This window comes from Candoia aspera, chromosome 3 (assembly GCF_035149785.1).
Source record: "Candoia aspera isolate rCanAsp1 chromosome 3, rCanAsp1.hap2, whole genome shotgun sequence".
Taxonomy (NCBI): Eukaryota; Metazoa; Chordata; class Lepidosauria; order Squamata; family Boidae; genus Candoia; species Candoia aspera.
The window spans coordinates 84,675,167-84,696,439 of NC_086155.1; the positions used below are offsets into that span (position 1 = coordinate 84,675,167).

Sequence of the window (21,273 nt, forward strand, 5' to 3'; positions counted from 1 at the left end):
GGTGCGCTACTGCTTTTAGTTTCCATCAACTGAAAACACTCAGGGGTTTTGCAAAATTCAGATTCAATCGGGGTGAAGTACTGGTTGCGTATAGGGTTTTTTGCACCTTCCTAATGTCACCTGGAAGGTGCTTTCATTGTTGTCAGGAATGTCCATGAGGTGTGTGTCATAATGTGCAAGATGGCAGTGTGATATTGTGATTTAAGCCTCACCTCTTGTGCATGGGTAGCAATACACACACAAAAGAAACAGATTTGGGATTGCAGTGCTGTCCTAACATCTTTCAGATTTTGACTCTTTGTGGACACCACTGATGGTCTTACTTGGTTTTTTGTACGTTTCAAACCAAGGTGGCTTGGTTTGAAATTGTTTCTGAGAAGTAGGAAGTAAAAATAATGCCAACATGGAAAGGATCTAAGTCTATGCAATGTCAAATGCTGATGTTGAGTTCAAGTTCAGCCTGCCTCTTCTATTCCATGGCAAGATGATTCTTCAGAAGCTCATCCATTAAAAGTGAAGGAGGGACTATCATGTGGAACTGGATAATAGTAGCTTGCTGAACTATCTACATTTCTGGTAACATTGGAACCATTCCCAAGACTGTTGATTTCACTTCTGGTTGTTGTTTTTTTTAAATACCTTTTTTCTATCTTCATCAAAAGTAAGAATTTTCAGAGCAGTAACCTGATGTTTCACCTTAGTCCTGAATTTCCATGAATATTTTGAACATTCAAAAGTATGAGCCCATTTTGATGTTTTTTGTAAACATCAACAATACTGCTAGACAGAAAAAGAGCTTTGAAAGAGCCATATAGTTCAGATGCTCACCCAAACAAATAAAATTATCAAGATACATTCTAGAACAATTCAAAAGCAAGGAGATGTTGCAGGCTTTTGTGTAGAAACAGTAAAATGGGTACTTTTAGAACAGGCAGAGGGAAGGGAAAATAGAAATAAAGATAGAACTTTTGAGTTTTGGAGATGGAATGCTGAGCGAGATGGACTTCGGCCTCATCTGACAGCTGTTATTTTGTTTCTATGTAGACTCTGTTACATGCTTGAAATCACAATGAGTTAAACCTAAGTTTTATAATTTAAATGTGTTAGTATGAATCAGATTTTTTAAAATTGCCTTGTTTTGATTCTTGAAAATTAGTACTGATTTTGAACTCTATAACTCTGCATAACCCATTTAATGATGATTATGCTTTTCACATGAATACTCATCTCAATTTCAGGTCTTCAGTTCATTTGTAAAATTTTAGGCTCCATGTCTGAACAAAGAGGAATAGGGACAAGTGTGCTTGATCTGGTCCTCCTTTCTCATTCTCTAGTCATAGAAAAAACATGTACAGAAAAAGGAACTTCTGTGTTACAGATAGTCATCCACATTATCTAGACCCTCTTCAGTCAGGATGCAGACCTAGAGTTCTAACAGGGCATTGATTGCACTTGTGAATAATCTCTGATGGAATCAGGATGGGGGTAGTGCAGCCATCTGATCCTCCTTGATCTCTCAGCAAATTTTGATTCTATTAATCATGGTATCCTTCTAGATCAATGTTGGGGGATAGGAGTGTGGACACAGTGTTGTGGTTCTCCTTCTTCTTCCAAGGTGGTTCCAGTTGGTGTTGATGAGGACAAGAGCTTGAGACCCAGGTATCTCCTCTGTGAGATTCCTCAGGGCTCTACTCTATCCCCACTCTTCTTTAACATCTGCATGAAACTACTGGGGAGATCATCATCAATATACCTGATTGACCAAGTGGTGGCATTAGTGCTTTCTCCGTGTCTGGAGGCTGTGGGAGTTTGGATGGGGAGGTTGGGTATTTTTTACTAGTTGGCAGAGTGGTATTGATGGAGGACATGTTTACCCCTGAACTGTATAGTAATGTGAAAAGTTCAGTCAAAATATCACTTAATAAATAATACTTTAGTTGTTCTTGATGAAAGCCTAGGACTGGCAAACAGAGTTGTTAATGTCAAATCATTCTGCTTATCATTCCTTCCAGGTTAAGTTCAATTTATTGACCTTCTGAATACTATACTCCTGAAGGGGTTTCAAGTAGAGAAACTACATCTTTCAAATCATAGAGGTTAGACAGGAGATAAAGAAGTTACCCAAATATATGTAAGCTGACTACAGAATTAAATGGCTCCTTGTATGTATATTCAGTAAAAGCCTTTGGGTTTTGAATGTATGCACGTACTAGTTAGGAATTCAGAGGATATTTTAAGTTTCAAGATTTTTTTTCCTCGCTATAACTGGGATTATGAATCAATATTAAAAATGTGCTGTCATTGAAGCATGTATTACCCAATTTCTTTAATTGTGTGTGTGAGAGAGTGTAAATAATAACAATAATAAATATATAGTTTTTAGATAGGTTAGCTTACACAGAAAAGTGTATAATTTTCTCAGGGTTCACAGTCCTTTCTGGGCAGTTTATAGCACTGCACAATAAATGTAAAGATGCTTTACATATGTGATGATCCAGCAGTCTATCTGTTAGCCTTTTGCAAAGCAAAGCATGCTGGCATGAATGACTGGCTTTTCCTCTGAGTGCCAAGGCAGCTGCATCATCTGGAAGGCTTGGCACAGCTGCATCAAAAGCTTTCTCCAGTTCTCTGCACATCATGTGTAAACAGAGGGAAAGCTTCTGCTGGAACAGCCAGCAAAGCAAAGCAGCTATGCATGGATGCACATGCAGAAGTGACTTGAATCTAATTCAGAAAATTTTAAAAACAAATCAGCTAATCTTTTCAAACCTGAAAAGTGAAGAAGTAGTATAGGCATTTAGAAGAACTGTTTAGATTTTTGAGAACACCACATTGTACAGTATGCTTGGAATATACGGTAACTATGTAATGCTCTAGACCAAGCCTGCACAACTTATAGAGGCGAAAGGGGCACATTGATAAATTAAAAATCCTGAGGGACTGCAAAAGAATGCCTGGTGTGCAGAATAGCTGTTCTGTGGCTAGTGGAGCACAGGCCATGCTGGAGCTAGTGGTGGTGATGAGGTTTGGAGGTGCTTGGCAGCATTTCTTTTGTGGTGGTGGCGAATTTATTACTTTTTTAAAAACACCAGCAGGCTGCACAAAGCTGCTTGATGGGCTGCATGCAGCCTGTGGGCCAGATAGACTTAACATTCCTGAAATTGGTGTCCTTCTGATGGTGTTGGACTATAACTTGCATATTCCCACCACCATGGCCAACCCATCTAGGGGGCATCTGGTTGAAAAATGCCCACTGTCTGTATCTTCAGAATAATTCCTTTATAAATCTCTTTAAGCTGTTGGTTTCATTTTTAAATACATCGTGGTACATATTTTATTGCTTTTAGTCATTTTCCTGTATTACCCTATTGAATTTTATTGCCACATTCTATTTTAATCATGTTCAGTGTTGCATTATTCCCATTATACTGACATGCTATAAAAAATCTTAAACTATATCTAACTAAAGTTCTCAAATTTCTCTACAAATGTCTGAGAGTGATTATTTTTTACACTGTTGTATGATGGATAAAGTTCCAAGAAACAGATTAATTATATAGTTTCAGAAATAAGGGAAGATTTCTTTATTTCTTCTTTTATTTCAGTAGTTTTCTAGCAGCAGTGTGTGGCTACAGTTACTCCTCTTTGGTGACACTGAGGGGATGGTTATGGTGGGACCCCATATAGTGTTCCACCAATGATAACCACTTCTATAATAGATCCATGATGAATGATGCTGTCACTAATTGCACTCTGTGCTGTCATCTCCATTCTGCCATGGCACCTGTAAAGTGCCAGTAGCCATGACAGTTCAATCCATATTTTTTGCCCTACTCCCCCATAGTTCTTTGTCATCCTTTTCACTTTAAAACAGAGATAGATATGGGTGACATTCAAAAAATGATCTCACCATCAGGTGGAATCTAATGATCTCCTTCCACATGAATTTTTAGGAGTATAATTAAAGGAAAACTTGATGACTTCAGTGATGATTGATCTTTCCCTCTCTCTGCCCATTTGTTTACTAGCTTTATTTACCATCTTGCCTGATGAAGAGTTCTGGAAAACTTGAAGCTTATACCTAATAAAGGTATTGCCCTCATATAAAATTCTGATTTTTTTTCCTATAGCTTATGCAGGCTACCTTTACTTTCTTAGTATTATTCCTCATCCTTATTGCAAGGAAGAAATACCAGAAAAGGTTGTCTGAGTCACACTGTGTTCTTTGGGAAGAAGGGAGATGGAGTGAATCTCATCAACTGGGAATGAAACTTAACTTTGGTCTTGAGGTGTCAGCTCCCTGGACTAGATTTCATATGTCTATCCCTAATGCTTATTTTAGCCACAAAAAAGTATTGAGTGTTCAATAATGTGGGGAAAACAGAATGCTTTACAGACATTTTCCCACTTGATTATCTGCTGTTCTCTGGGTCACTGCCCATGCAAGGCAAGTCTGTCTGGACAGAGGTATCACCAGAGTAGTTTCTGTAATGATGTTTTGTTTGAGCAAAGCAAGCAAGCAGTCTAGTTAACCACGACTTAACTAAGAGATCTCTTTTTACTTGGTGGAAGGCAGCAGGCAGGCATCCAGGCTGTGAATGTCTGAATGGAAGGGGACTGTGCTAAAAGAAGTTGTTTGGGGAACCAAGTAGCTTTGGGGAGGACAGGGCTGCTCAGATGAACCTGGCCATTTGGTCTTCACTCAAATCCATCCCCAAAGTACTTAAATGGGGTCTTCACAAGGTCCGTGAAGTGCTTTCTGATCCATTCATCCTTTGTTGTATTTATGTTAACGCATACATCTGTGTATAAATCACTCTCATCATGGGAGGGGGCAGCCTTGGCGTATGGGGCATTAGGCCAGATCTGTAATGGTGGGAAGCAGATTGGTAATGATGTGCATTCCCCAGAAAAGCGCCAAAGTAGAGGGGAGGTCTCAAGAAGCTCAAAGGCTCCAAGATTCTCTACCTATCCACTCCCAATGATGGCTGGGAAGCCCATGATTGGTTCTCCTGTCCCCTCCTGGAAATTTCCTAGCCAGGCGACTTCAGAAAGATTAAGTAGCCAGCTGAGAGGCTGGCTAAGTATGGAATGGGGATCCAGAACCTGTGAAAAGTCACATATCAACAGTTAAAGTTGTGGCCTTTCTCTTGTGCCTCCCCTCCTTTTGTTGCTGCCAGATAAAATGATCACATTTGGACAGATTAGCTTGCAGTGTAAGATGCCTAGATTTTATAAAGCAGTACCTACCTTCTTCCCCATGCCCACCCCAGCTGGAGTTGGTTAATTAACAATTTAAGACTCCTAAACCCAGCAGGCATGGGCCTAGTTTTAATATAGTTTGAGTTCAAAGGGAAGCATGTCCCTATTGCAGCTGGAGTTCATGGGGCAAGACAGGGTCAAGCAAGGGTTAAGGTTTCAAGGAAGTTTCATAGCACTGGTAGGTTATCTACTACTTTCACAGTAGATAACCAAGAGTCAGCTACTACATAGTTCAGAGGAAAGTGCAGGGTGGGCTGTTGCATAAGTTGCTTTGACGGTATACTACATTCACCTGGGATCTTAAATAGAGGAAGTTTATTGTGGCCACTGATCAGTCCTGCGTTTCAGCACCAGATTGCTCCTAAGTAGATATGACTATGCCAGTTGCTCCTCTATGCAACTGAACACTCCTCTGCTTTCCTGCTGTTTGTCTCTTCACACGAAGATGGGTGTCCTCCTATGGGCTGGATAAACTATGGTTTCAGCCACAAGGTCTACAGTTGGGGGTGGTGGGGTCTGATGCCCTCTCAGCACTGTTGCTAGGCCTGGGACAATCCCCACTGGCTCTGTGCAGTTCCTTGCATTTTGACTCAAAAGAGACGCTTTGGAACAAACAGAAGCATGAAAACAGATCTGGCAGTGACTCATTAAAGCAGCTGCATCTGCTTCGACAAACACAGAGCTGCAGCAGACGCCTCCCTGCAACAGCTGAGTGATCCTAGGAAGAGGTGCAGCTGCTACCATGCTCCTCCATGATCTAAAACACCTAAGTGGAATTGAAACATTGCACAGTCTTACTCCCAATTGTCTTCTCTTGGTCTTCTTCCTCTTCTGAGGCTCACTCATCAACTGGGGGCATGACACATTACAGGTAGTCCTTGTTTAGCAACTACAATTGGGACCAACAACTCCGTTGCTAAGCGAAGCTGTTGCTAAGTAGGAAATCATATGACCGTGACTGTGCTTTCCTTTTCTCCCCTCCCAGGCCCTTTGGAATGTTCACCCCAGTGCTGGGATAATTAAGGGAATTAATTATGTATTAATTAATGAAGGGAAGGGAATTAATGTTTGTATTTACATTTGTTGGAGAGGAGGGGATTGCAAGAGAGTAAGCAAGTACACAATGGAAAATACACTGGGCTGTTTGCATAGTGCACTTGTGGCTCCCAGCCCTGAGCATGCTCAGGCCTGCTGGTGCCACCACATTCTTTTCGATGTGTATTCCCCATTGTGTGTCTGCTTACTCTCTTGTAATCCCTTCCTCTCCAATCTCTCCACTCTGCAAAGGGGGAAAAAAAAGAAAAACAACAGGTTGGGCACAGGAAAATGCATATTGACTGTAATGGCGAATGTGTGACTGAGGGACGCTGCAAAGTTTGTAAATGAGGGCATTGGTCATAAAGTTATTTTTTCAGCACCATCATAACTTTGAACAAGGCAGTCACTAAGCAAGGACTATCTGTACAATTTATTTCTAACCTACACAATCTGCATTATGTTTACAACAACAGCAAAGCAGTAGGCCAGCAGCTGAGTCATGGTGTATAAAAATTCCCATCACTGCGAGCGCTAGCACTATGCAACGTGCAAAGTTCAAACAACATTTAATTTTTTCAATCACAGTCTATGGTGAAACACTAGGTTTCTATAGAACCCTAGGAACTTATAATCCATTCTCTCTCTACTTGGGTTTTTCTGTGTATTGTGCACAGCCCCTTTCAAGGGTGAAGTTAGGCTTCGGTCCTGCTTTAATTTTTTTCTGAAAAATGAAATGAGGCTTATGGTATCTTTCCCCTGTGAATGGATTTAAATGTATCTACTGTATATTGTAGTGTTGCCTTCTTTTTATGGAATCTAATGCCTCCTTTTATTTTTATTGTTTCCTTTCAAGATTATTGTCGGAGAAACTGCAGTATTTTGCTTACGGATGGCCACACAGGATTTTGAAAACCAAGAAAAAACAATATTAACTGGAGACTGTTGCTATATAAACCCACTGGTGCGAAGGACTGTCAGGTTCCTCGGTAAGAGTATTGGGTGTTATTTTCTAACCTTCATGCATTAGGGAGTATAATTCAGTAATATAAACCTCCTGTTCAATTGAATTTTTCTCTGGGTTCTTATGGTTCCCCTATAAATATAAAATTATAATCTTAACTCTCAAGACTGCCTCTAATAGCAAACCCTGCTCTTGAGTGCCTATGATTGAAGCCAAAATGATGCCACTGGAAAACCAGCATTCTCAGTTTGTGTCAGTTCATTGCATCTACTTCTGAGTTGGTGAGATGCAAGCAACAATATGTTGGTTAGCAAGGTGGTCTCTAGAGTAGAGATCCTAGCTTGCATAGGATAGCATGACCACGGTTGAAGTAAAAGAGGCTTTTGGTTGCATTTGTGGCACATTGGATAAATATGCCAGAAATGACTGATATTTTATGTACTGTTACCAGGGAATGTGCAGGCATGGGGAAAATTAAGGCTGGAGATTAGTCCAGAGCTATTGAAGTTAGAGACGGCTGGATTTGACACTCTGGCCATTTTCATATAGTCTCTAACCTTTCCCTTACTCCTCCTGTTTAACATTTGCATGAGGCTACCAGATGAGGTCATTCAACAGTTTGGGGTCAGGTATCATCAATACACCGATGATTTCTCGATCTCAGGCCAGCCAGGTCATGCTGTCAGCATCTTGTCCCAGTGTTGGAGGCTGTACAGGTATGGATAGGGAGGTACAGTGGTAAGTTCAGCTGTGGCAAGATTAAGTAGTTGTGGGAATTTGGATCACCCGAGTCTGGAGAGAGGACTAAAGGGTTCCATCTTTAGTCCTGAAAAGGATTGCACTTCACCCTTTGGGACTGGTACACACTTTGGGTGTGTCTTTGAACAGCTCTTGCTCAGAGGAGGCCAGGAAAACCTTTGTACAAATTATCTAGCGCACCAGTTGCACCCATATCTGGACCAGGACAATCATGCATGCTTGGTCGCCTCATGTGTGGACTGTAGCAATGAAGACCACTTGGAAGCTGCAGTTGGTCCAGAATGCAGCAGCTAAGGGAATTATGGGCATGCATACCACAGTATGCCAACATAACATTTCTGTATCATGAGCTGAATTGGCTACCAGTAAGATTCTGGATGCAATTCAAGGCACTAGTTATCATCTATAAAGGCCTTCGTGGCACCGGGCCAGGTTTTTTGGATAGGGCAGAGACAGTTTCATAGGATCAGAGACCTGCCAGGAAAGAGTCAGCCCCTCCCATGCACCCCTAATATTCACTTGCACACTGCCATGGTAGGAGAATCCGGGGGAGAGAGGACCAAGGTCGGTAGGTATTTATTCAGTCAATGACCAGCAAATTTAAAAGAACAATAACAGGTGAAACAAATTGATACAGCAGTATACTAAAAGACAAATCACATAATGATATTACATTCACTCCTCTATTACTGTATTAATACTTTAATTACCCAAGTAATAAATTTAAAAATAAAAAAATTATATAGCGTAAATATCCCTTAGCAGCTTATTAATTAAGAAATACCAAGCCAAAAATGATATTAGGGGTACAAGTGAGAACTTCTTAAACCAATTACTTCTTTACCTGTTTTGAGAGAGGAGCAGTGATTGTATCTGTTACAAACATAGCATGTATAAAAATAAATCAAGATTATGGTAAGCATATCTGCATTGGTATGTTCAAAGACAGGGCAAGGTTCTATATTGTTCCTATTTTCACTTAGCAGTGGTCCTTTCACCATGTTTATATGCCCAATATTTTATGGTACCAATAGCAAATTAATTATTTCCTTTTCTTCCCTTCCTTTAGGCATTTATGCATTTGGACTTTTTGCAACAGACATATTTGTAAATGCTGGACAAGTAGTAACTGGGAATCTTGCGCCTCATTTCCTTGCACTTTGCAAACCCAACTACACAGCTCTGGGATGTCAGCAGTTTACACAGTTCATCAGTGGCACTGAGGCTTGCTCTGGAAATCCTGATCTTATCATGAAAGCCCGAAAAACTTTTCCATCCAAAGAAGCAGCTCTGAGTATATATGCAGCAACGTACGTGGCTGTAAGTAAACCAGACAATTGTGTTCAGGATGCTGGCCTTTTCCCCAGTTGACTTCAACTTCTTGTAGGCAATTCCCACCAGCTTTGCCCAACCACCATTACAGCAGTGTGAAACCTGCCTTCATTCTTGTTACATAGGTACAGCAATGGCCAGATGATGATATGCTGTAAGTCACTTATGAAGAAATGGCTTATATCATTACAGGAGTATCAGGCATGTTGACTTCGGAACATTTTTAAGTCAGTTTCACTTGTACAGATGTTCCAGACTGGGGAGGGTGACGTGACTGACATTGTGGCCCTTTATTTCTCTCCTCCAGGGTTTGCATATTGGCTTTTGTATCCACCCACAGAATTTTTGACCCTACTTTGGGTTCATGCATGGCTCTTTCGGTATTAAGTTCTCCTGATTCATAGCTTAGGTATCATAATATGGCTAAGAGTCAAATGGCCACTCTTTTTTTTTCCTTTTCATTTGAAATGTTCTCTTTTAAGATCTTAATTTCCAATGCATGCTCTTTGGAGAAGAGAATGAGGGCAATACTGCTCCACTTACCACTTAAAATCTCAAACACAGCTGTTTGCAGGCTAAATATTACTTTTTTGATAGCACTGCCTGCTGTTTCAACTTCAAATGATATGTAATAATTAACCCTGTGCAAAGTGGCTTTTATTTGTCTCAGTGAGGCACTGTGAATTGGGGAGGTGATGTTGGGCTCAGCAAGGCACAGAAGCAAGGCTGTTTGCTTTGAGGATACACCGAGGCAGTGTTACTCTCCCTGGTGGGACACCAAGGTGATGTTCTCACGGAGTGCATTGTTTTTCCTGACAGCTTTCTCCGGCCCATACAATAGGCAGATAGCAGGGGAGGCTTCAAAAGCAATGCCACAGTTTCATTTTGCTTTTTTGAAAAGGACAGCCATGATGCTTTGTGAAGGAGCTTCAAAAAGTGGCTTCAAAATTTTGCATAGTTGTTCTTAGGTTATCCTTCCAGAGGTTTGCACAGCACTGCTGCAAGAAACCATTAAATGCTTTTTTAAAATATATATATATAAATTTTATTAAAAGTTTTACAAAGAACATTAACACCAGCTAATAAAGAATGGAAAAAACAGAGAGAGAATGAAAAAGAAAAAGTGCAGAAAGAAAGAAAGAAGAAGAAATCGAAAGAAGCTTCCAGTTTCCTTTGCAGCAAATATAAGTATAATTACAAAATTACCTCTTAAGAATCCATTAAATGTTATAAGGATAAGGAAGAAGCATAGGTAGAGGTCACTTTGATGGCCATCTCATCCAGCCTTCTGCTTGATATCCAGAGAAGGAAGAATCCCGTGTGAATGTTTCTCCATCCACTCTTAAAAAATCTGGGTATGGTGGAGCTGAGTTTTTCCCATATCTGACTCAAGGGCCTGTGTGGCCGTCTGCAGTTGGCTCTGTGTCCTGCTGCAAATACAGTACGGTCATCCCAACTTCATGGCAGCCTGCCTGATAGCATTGTTGTGTTGGGCAGAAAAGCTTCCCCATTGTGATAGAAGGCAGCCTGCCAATCAGCTGATCAGTGAGCTGACAAAGTGAATGTGGTGAAAGGCTATCTGTGTGTATACAAAATATTGATAGTTCAGTTACATGTATTAACATAACCCTCTCCTTACTTTTGTTAAAATGTTAAGGCTTTCTTAAATGTCATTGTTCTTCCCTTTGTTCTTACATTGCTACAAAAAGGTAAACTACAAATCTTTAATCAAGCCACTTGTTTACTTTTTATTTTTTAACCATTGGGGTTTATGATTTTGGCTGGCTTTGGTATCAAATTATTGTCATTGGCGGGATCTAGTCTTGGTGGTCTGGCTATCAGGCCATTCAGTTGATCTGGGCAAACAAGATAGAGAACTTTTTCTTTTGGCTTAAGTGTGCCCATTCAACTGCATTGTAGGCAAGGAAACTTTTTATTTTATTTTCATATTCCAAATTCCTGGGTTTGTTTGTTTGTTTGTTTGTTTGACCACTATGTTGGCTGAGTTGGCAATCAAGTATCAATTTAGGAAGACTTCTTTTCAATCTTGGAAGTAGGAGAAGGTACCTGCTGAGATTATTCTGACCCACCTATCTGGGCATTCTCAAGGTTGAAAGGAAGGCTGCAGTTCTACAGGAGATTTGTGGAGTCCTTGACAGTCTATCAAAATGACTGATAGGGTGACAGAACAGGCCACAGTTCATACAGAAAGCTCTTGACGCTTCACTAACAGCTACATTATTGAATTCACTAGAAGCAGAATAATGAATGAGTAAGAGTATGTTAGGTCCAAGGGTATGATCTGAAAATCCATGCTGTAACAACCTTGCAAAACTTGTAAAACAAGTCTGGTTTTGTCAATACCTAACGTTTCGGAAACTTCTGCAGAACCTTGGTGAAAGAACCACAGGATATAACTATAGTAAATACAGACTGATAAAAATATGCACAGTTGGTAATAAACTCCTTACTAATGTTTTTCCCACTTCAATTTCTATGGGTATGTAGTGTGTAAAGATATGGGAGATCTTATCTTGGATGGATAAAGTCAAAAATCTTTGGTGCCTATGACCATTTGCTGAGAGAGAGAGAGAGAATGAGAAACCGTGAGAGAGGGAGCGTGAGCATGTAATAAAAGCTTTTGAGCTCCCTGGCATTAGAACAATCCTTTGCTCAAGAAATTCCAGCCAGATCTATTCCACACAATTCTGACAAATGCAGCTCTTCCTGTTTCAGAGCCTCTGTAGCAGGTATCTGTTATCTTAAGTCTGTGGCTTGTGTACCAGAGGCAGGAGAAAATGCTCAGTTTATTTCAAGGGCTGAATTTGGCACAGTATGCTGGATCACTTGTAATTAAATCTGCTGTGATTATAACAACATGCAAATCTTGCTTAAATTACTTACCATTGCACCTAGGTTCATTTTTGAATTAGTTTTTCATACAAATTTAAATAATTGACTAAAATACATAAGGAGAGATAAGATCATGCATTTGTTGCAAATTAAGCAGAGAATGTTTTATCTTGTCAAAGAGAATTTTCTTCCTGCTGCCCCATTAATGCTCACGCTTGGTTAGCAGAAAGAAAGATACAACATCTTTTCCTTTTTTCTGCTGATGTGGTTTTATGTGGAGTCCCAGTTATCATCTAATTCTTCTGCATGAGTGAAAAACAACCTTGGCAGGCTGACTTGACCACATTGATGTTGACATCGGGGGGTCTTTTAAGCATCCAGAACAACATGATTACACGTCATTAGTCTGATACATGCTTCATTTAGGTTTGTAAGTTGAAAATCATACATCTGAATTAGATAGCAGATAATAATTCCAGAGAGAGAGAGAGAGATCTGCATATTAAATCAGATGCATGCATCAATATGTAAACATGTATCTCTATATACATAATTGCTTAGGGATATAAAAGCAATGGCCACTTTGGGATTGAAATGGCATAAGCAACCAAAACACGGTTGAAAAGTGATAAATAGCATGTGGTAGCTTCTATGGTTCTCTGTTCAAAAATTCAGACAAAAAGCATATATTAAAAATTGCATTAAAACACATTTATTAGAGGAAATTGTATAGGGAAATGAAAGTTATACAGGACAACATGTGGATTTTGCAAAGTGTTATGAATTCCTTTTAAAGAAAAAGCTATTTGCAGAAAATGTATTGGAAGGAATAGTATAATACCTGTGACATTAACACAGACTACCTTTAGAATGATCCATATGCTTTTATATATACATATAAAGTTTTTTTTTCCCTTAGAAAGAGAATAAAAACAAACACTATCCTGACTTGATAGTTTAGGACAGGAAGTAAAATCAAAGCAACATCTAATGCCAATTAAAATTAAAGATAATGGGTAATATCTTAACAAAGAAAAAATAGTTTGGCTCTTAGAATTCACTTTATACTTATTAATAGAGCAATCAGAATTATTTGGGATAGTTAATGTCAATTCTGATACAGAAATATTTGTAATAAGAAAATAATGATCCCATATTAGGGTGAATGATGGATAATATTAATTCCTACTGGCATCATAAAACCATCTTCATTTACAACGCATTGTGCTGGTTGGCTAGTTGAAGGGCCATTTATGTTGTGACATACCCATGTCATGGCTCACCCCTTTACTCAGTTCATCACAGTTGGTCTAGTATCTGGCCAATACACATAAAGGCCAGATGTCTGAATCAGTCCCTTTTTCTTGGCTGTGCCACAAATGGGAGCTTGTGTACATTTGTGCACATGGAACAGTTCTTTCATAGGCTCTTTTACATGAATTAGGGTGTAATAAATGAGAGGTAAGCAACCACAGGCACCATACTTTAGGCTGGGAAGTCTTCCCAAAGACTTTGCTTATATTCACAAAATCATAGTGTTGGGAGACACATAAAGATAATCTAACCCAACCCCCTGCTCAATTCAGGATTTAAAATATAGGATTTATTTATAGCATCCTTAGCAGATGGTTAAAAAAATGTGAGTAATTATACCTCCCATGCCAGTCAGTATTACAACTGAACCCCAACCTATGGATACATGACTACCAAATTGTCTTTTAAAAGGTATGTCCAGAAGTATATTACTTCCTTAGTCCAGACAAATTGAAATCTCTATGTAGATGATTACAATTTGAGTTTTGTTGTACAAAACTAGATTGTTCCTGTTCATTTGATCCCGATCTAGGAAATAGAGTGGCGCTGAAAGCTACGTAAATGGAATTCACATATATGTTCAATGTACTGCTTAGCCATTTTTCCTATCTCAAGGTGACTTACAATATAAAAAATTCAATCCCATATCAATAACAAGTCCATAGAACCATAAATAATATTTATATTTGTTTAAAGAACTAGTGAAAATAAGCCACATTAAAACTGAAATAATCAGTAATAACAGCATGAATAAAACCAATGTATGGCAGGTCAGTAAAGGTATAGGTGGTCCTTCAGGTATCATGGGCTCTTGATTAAAGATTATTCCAGAATTTTGAAGTGAGGCTGAAAACACACCCGCAGTCAGTGCAGCTGGCACAAAATTGGAGAACCATACTCTTACTCTGTATCCCCAAGTGAGTATCAGCCAATGTTTCCAACTATGCAGAGCTGTCTAATGTTACTAGAATGTGAATAATGCATACATCATTGGGAATAGATCTGTCTCCTGGTTGTAAGTTTACAGGTGATGTGTTATTCAAAGTTGCTGAAGCAAAGTTTTGCTTCCACACCACAGTTTTGAATCCAGAAGGACTTCTAAGTTCCCTCATTCTTTACCTATATAGCTTTTTACCCAATTCAGCAGATATCTAGTCTTAAGTAGATAAATAAACTGGCACCTTGATATAAATCAAAGATGGAGGAAATACACTCCTATCAGCCCTTGCAATGACCAGTGGTGAGAGGTGGTAAGAGTTATAGTCCAAGAAAATCTCTCTACTCCTGCTGTGGATAGTGAAAAGGGTTAGTGGTGTTTATTATTTATACATACTGTACGTCCATACTATTTAGAGTCTGCCTGACTCCTAATGACTCTGGGCAGCTTACAGTTGAAAAAGGAATAAAAATACAACAAAATAGAGAAGAAACCACAAGTGACTCAAAGACAAACCTATCAACAAAGCCATCTGTCAGGGGCTCAACCATCACCCTGCCCCAAAGCCTGGGAGAATAGCCAGGTCTTTAATAGCTTCCTGAACATCAGGAGGATGTGGGTTCCTCTTCCCCAAAATGTATTTGTCTCATTAAAGAGAACATCAAACAATGCAGTCATTAAATAAATGGCATTAATTTTTGTATGGCCATGTCCACAGAACTCCAGTCCCACTAATCTAACTGTGCTACAACTGCTTTTATCTTGTCAACCCATTTTCCTCATACTCGACAGGTCTTTACTACTGGTTACTTAAAGAAGAATGTTACAGTGAAAATATTTTCCCTCTTCTGAGATCAAGTAAAAATAAGAATGAAAGATGAGTCAGATCTAACAAAGCAGGTTTGTCATACATTCTTTTGTAGTCCAAACCCCTCTTACAAATTAATTCTTCCAAATGCTGAGATGGGTGGGCAGGATAAAGTGGCAAGGACTTTCTGTTTGTTTGTTTTTTTGGTGGTATATTCTCTAAAATTTAAGAAGACAGGAATGGCTTGAACAGTTATTTAATTGTTAGGGTTAACACCCTAACAACCAACTCTTCCATTGGGGGAGAGGGGTGGTAATATAAATCAAATAAATAATTCATGTGATATTTTTTCAAAAATCTCTATAATGTATTTCTTCAATAGCTTTAGTGCTTCTGATGTTCCACTTTTGTGTTATTGCTAACAGTGTTACAAAAGTGCATCAAATGTGACATGAAATACTTCCACTAGGACTGAATTACTGCCAGACAAGCCTGTTGATCATATACAGTGGTCCTATAAACGTGAATATCCTATTTTTGTGTCACACCTCTAGCTGAAACAAAACAACAAAATGGGTTGTTTAGAATGTGTATTTGGCTTCATGGGACTACTGGAGAGCTAGATTAAGACACATATTTATTTTATTTAAATTGTATGGCTGCCCATCTCACACAGTGACTCTGAGTAGCATACAAAAACAAACAGCAATTAAAACAATCCAATAATAATTGTCCAATAATAATTGCCCAAGGTCCAATAATTGTCCAAGGTCAACAGACAAAATCATACTAGCCAGCAGAGCTTGCTTAACCTCCTCATTCAAATGCCTGGAGGAACAGCCAGGTCTTCAGTGCCTTTTGAAAGGGTTGGGATTTTCTGGATCTCCGGAGAGATGCTGTTCTAGAGGAAAGGTGCTGCAACATACAAAAATGGTCTGTTTAAATGATAGGAAGTTGGGTGAGAGCAGCTGGTAGTCCTACATATGTAGGGAGAGAAGGATCACTTGGTCATCAATTCTTCTAGGCTGCCAGAAACACTTCAGAGAGAACAGGGAACTTGCAGACTGATACGAGTTGAAATAGATAGGGTGTGCCTGGTCTCCTAACCCTTTAGGAGAATCTGGAACCTGCTAGAATCTGGAACTGTACAAAAGGGAAGTGAGTTAAGTGGATGATCTTGGAAGACTCCTGCTCAGCCTTGAAATTTCAAGCCTTTGGCGACTAACCTTTTCACTTGAGCTAATCTCACAGCTGTTATGGGATGAGTCACCCTGAAGCTTTTTGGACGTTGAGTGTGAAAGTAGTGAAAATAAATACATACCTTCTCTTTCTCTTCCCTGCCCAGGATTTTCTCTGCATCCCCACCCCCAATCTATATGGCCTTCAGATTAAGAGATATGATTAATGTTACGTTTCATGTGCCTTTGTCCTCCTTAACTGTTTCTGGCATCTGTTCTAACTCTTAATCTTTTAAAATATCCTAGCATATTGTTTTATTAACAATAGATTCTCCCCTTTTTTGTGACTGCTTACTGTGGGTGGCTGCTGCTATGGTAACTGACTTCTTTCGCCTGCTAATCAGCATTTTCCCAACAGCTTGGGTGTTGCCTATTTGCAAAACTTCATTATTACTTTACGCTAGCCTGCCCCACCTGGTGCCCCCAGTTCTCTTTAGTCCATTCAGTACACTGGCCATGCTGGCTGGGATTCCTGGAAGCTACAAGCCAATATATCTAGAGGTTCCACATTGGAAGAAGGATGTTTTATGCTGCTGCTGCTGTTGTTGTTTTAACCAAGTACTTCTTAGAAAAGATGGAACTGTTGCTCACATTAAGGTTGCTTCTCTATCTGGTTTCACGTAAAGAACACTCTAAACCTTTCAGTAAGTTGATACACTAACAAAATGCAAATTCTGAAATATGAATCTTGCCCTCATCAAATCTGAGTTAGACCAGTCTTTGGGTATCTCCCCCCTGTAATGTGTCTTATCAAGGTTTTCATCTCAACCAGCATTCTCTTAAACTTGAATGATCTTGTCCAAAAATGTAGTTTGGTAATTTGAGGGCCTACAGATTGTCGAGTTGTCCAATTTCATATACATAACTTAAATCCCTGCCATCCATCTACCCTTTTATGTGCATAGCCATTGCATGGTTTACCCTTGCTTCTGCAGCAAGGAGGGGGATAAATGGAGTTGAAAGCTTAAGCAGATGTAAGGAAAGAAGGGTATCTTTCTTTGGAAAGTGATCCATTCATATATCTGGTAGAAGAAAAAATACTGAAAGAGCAAGAAAGAGGAATCAGGAAATGATCAAATACCCGGAACCAGTGCTGTGTCCCTCCTTCAATAGGATGCTTAGCAGGAAAGAGAAAAGTGAGAGTGTCAGGTGACAAAAAGGAGAGGAAGAGAATGGGATAAAGAAAAAGACTCTTCTTGCTTCAGCCTCTCCCACTGCCAGCTAATTCCCCCCTAGTCAGTTATCTTTAAGTGAAAGTGTCTCTTAACAGACCCCCCCCCTTCTCAAACATTCTCAAAAAGTGAAAGAATTTGCATCCTGAGGGACATAAGAGCTCACAAAAGATTAGTAAATCAATGGATTGGAAGGTGTAGCAACTGCCTTCTCTCTCTTTGCCAATATTAAAAGTAAGGCTATTGGATCTGGGCAACTACCAGATGGTGCCTAAGAGTTAGAGCTTCCTGTATCTCTTTGCTGCCATCTGGTAGCCACCCTTATTTTTGTAGCCTAGATCTATATTCTTCACAGTTCTACTTCTAAAAGACCAGGGTTTGGCAATACCCATATCACTTAATCTCTGTGTATCCCAAATGTAGAGTTGGGATGGAAGCTATACTCTGACATATTTGTAAGGCATAGATTAGGAGAGACATTTTCTATAGGTTGTTTAGTTGAGGTTTATAAGAAGGTAAGAGCTGGGACAGATTATAGTCCCATCTAGATCAGCATCTTTTCTAAAATTATGAACCAGATGTATATGAGAAGATCATAGAGAACTTAGTTTTGGGCTGTTTAAATATTTCTCCTTTTGGAAGAGAGGGTTGACATCAAAAGTGCTTTCAACCATTTTTCTCTGGGAAATTTGTGTATAAAAATGGGTATGAATTTTCATTCACACAAAATGTGCACACAAATACCAAGGATTCTTTTTTGTGGAAATAGGCTGGAATTGATTTGTGCGTGTGGGAGTTACCAGCATACTTGGTGAACCTCATGGTTTAAAGGCATATTTAAAAGGGAAAATAACCCAAGTGTTTTTCCTTGACCTGTCAGCAAAACAAAAACCACCAAAACCTCTGAGAGTAAGTCTGCTGATTCAGCCCAGATTTTAGGGAGAAAAAAAAATTACACACTGTGGAAGAAGGCAGAATGAAAGGGAGTGTCTTGTAATGGAGCCTGGCTGACCAGCTGAAGCCCTCAGACAGTTCCATGCTCCAATGTTTTGTTCAGCACATCATTTAACCATTGATTTATTCTGGCAATTTTAGGCAGAATCAGTGCATCTCATATTTAACCTAAACTTACCTTTTTGATACGAAAAAAACTGCTTTTTGCTGTGCCATAATAAATAAGATGGTCTGTTCTTCTATCTAAATACCTATAAACTGAGGGGGTGTGCTCAACCATAATCATATTTTCCCTGAAAATGAAATTTTGTCTATCCAATCCAGAGTGGGGAAAAGTAGCTGCCAAACTAGAAGTCCTGACAGCTGCAGTTAGCATAACTAATGGTGAGAGGTACTGGACGTTGTCAAAATCTTTCTTGGATTACAGCAACCATCATCAACTATTTGATAAAATGTAAAGATAAAGGAACATTTTTACAGTATTAACTGTGCTCACATAGAACACAGATGAACAGCGCTTGGAACAAACATGGAAATCAAATGCAATCATAAATTAGAGAAGAAACAAACTTAGAATTTTGAGAGTTGGCTAAATTAGAGAGGGCATAGAAGTGAAGTGGCTTATCTTGCCATTTCTGGCTTTGGATGAACTGCTTATCAGATATATAGAGATAGAAAGTGAGTTTAATTGCAGTAAAGCTAAAAAGTAGTATAACTGAGGATGGAAAGACCTTTATAGATTGTTTTCTGCAGATTGCAGTCCCATCTATGCCTCTCTCTAGCAAGCCCTAGAATAGAATTTAATAGTGAGAAAATAAGCCTTTGCAAGTGTAAAGAGTCTCATACAACTGTGGATAGTCAGCAACTGCAAAAGACATTTTCATCTGTTCATCTGTTCACATGTTGCTTTTTTGTATTGGCTGGTGATTTACTTCTACTAGAGAGGCCACTGAGTATCAAGCCCACATTATGCAGCATACTTATTTGCTCCTGGTAGACTTTAAGACATAGACAATACTTCCTGAGCAACTGAGAACATGTGTCAGCCAAGGGTTTCAGTTTTATGCAGAGAATGTTTAAGAACAAACATTTATTTTCATACTTGTTTACTTTGCTGCAGGACACCATGCGAGTCTTAGCTGGTATGATGGCTCCTTAAAGTATGGAGTAGTCTTAAATACAGGCTTTGAGGAATTGTAATGATTGCCCTAGCCCAAATACTCAGACTCACAAGAGGCTGCTATATGAAATCTGATTTATTAAGGAACTAAAGGCAAATACAGAGAAAGCTGAGAATGAGCAAAAGCGCGCCAAATACAAACTTAAACCCTTGGTGCAAACGTATCCCTCCTCCCTCGTAACAGCCCCGCCCGGCACAGGTGCTAGCAATCGTCAGAGTTGCTAGCCTGGGAAAGTAACCTTGAGCGCAGTAGATAATGCAAATACATTCCAGAGCAAAGCCAAAAGATAAGTACTCCCATCCTCCCGAGAAAGATGAAACACGCATCCTGCTAATGACATGCGAAACGTTACGATGTATCAAAGACATTGAAACGGCGAACATGACATACCGCCCCCCTAAAAATATCCCTAGGGACCCGGCTTAGTGGGATAAGCAGAGTGGAAACGGGCAACTAGGACAGGGGAAGCCACATCTGGTGCAGCGACCCACTCTGGATGAGGGAAATGTTTCCAACGAACTAAGTATTGCAAAGTATTGCGAAGGCGTCTAGAGTCCAAAATTTCTTTAACTTCAAAGTGTTGCTGACCGTCAATCATGATGGGGGTTGGAGGTGGAGGTTGGCGATGCCAGCGGTCAGAAGGAATAGTCGGTTTGAGCAAACTGCAATGAAAAACAGGGTGTAAGCGTTTGAGATTATGAGGCAAGTCAAGTTTAAAAGTCACAGGGTTAATTTGAGCGGTAATTGGGAAAGGACCCACAAATTTAGGAGCCAGCTTCTTGGAAGGTTGTGAGGACTTTATGAACTTGGTGGAAAGGTAAACCGAGTCCCCTACTTGAAACGCTGGCTGAGGAGCACGCTTCCGATCAGCATACTGTTTGTAATCCAATTGTGCCTCAGCTAGTGCCTTTTGAATCATTGGCCAGGAGTCTGCCAGTTGCGACGCCAGATCACCCGGAGTGGCCGATCCGCCTGAAGGCTGCGGTAGATCAGGGATAGGTACAAAGTCTTTGCCTTGGGCCACCCGAAATGGGGTTTGGCCGGTGCTTTGATGCACTGCATTGTTGTAAGCCACTTCGGCAAAAGGGAGGAGATCTACCCAATTGTCCTGCTGGTAATTCACAAAAGCTCGAAGGTATTGCTCCAGAGTAGAATTTAAAGCCTCTGTGGCCCCATCCGTCTGGGGGTGCCAAGCCGTGGACAGGGCTTGCTTCGTTCCCAACAATTTGAGGAACGCCCGCCAAAATTGTGAGGTAAATTGTGTGCCCCTGTCCGAAATTAAGCGGGAAGGACATCCGTGTAGCCTGTACACGTGTACTAGAAACAGGCGGGCCAATTGACGTGCCGACGGAATGGACACGCAAGGGATGAAGTGGGCTTGTTTTGAGAAATAGTCTTTGACCACCCAAATGACAGTTTTGCGTTGACTGGGTGGTAATTCAACAATAAAGTCCATAGAAATTT

At 39.9% G+C, this 21,273-nt stretch overlaps 1 protein-coding gene across 2 annotated transcripts in view; it reads left to right on the plus strand.

The window, feature by feature from the left end:
- Nucleotides 1-21,273, plus strand: part of PLPPR5 (phospholipid phosphatase related 5) — a 72,698-nt gene that overhangs the window by 33,010 nt on the left and 18,415 nt on the right. For both annotated transcript variants that reach the window (XM_063300154.1, XM_063300153.1), the window contains exons 2-3: nt 7,154-7,286; nt 9,090-9,340. In XM_063300154.1, the coding sequence (XP_063156224.1) occupies nt 7,154-7,286; nt 9,090-9,340 (384 nt within the window). The remainder of the gene's footprint in view (nt 1-7,153; nt 7,287-9,089; nt 9,341-21,273) is intronic.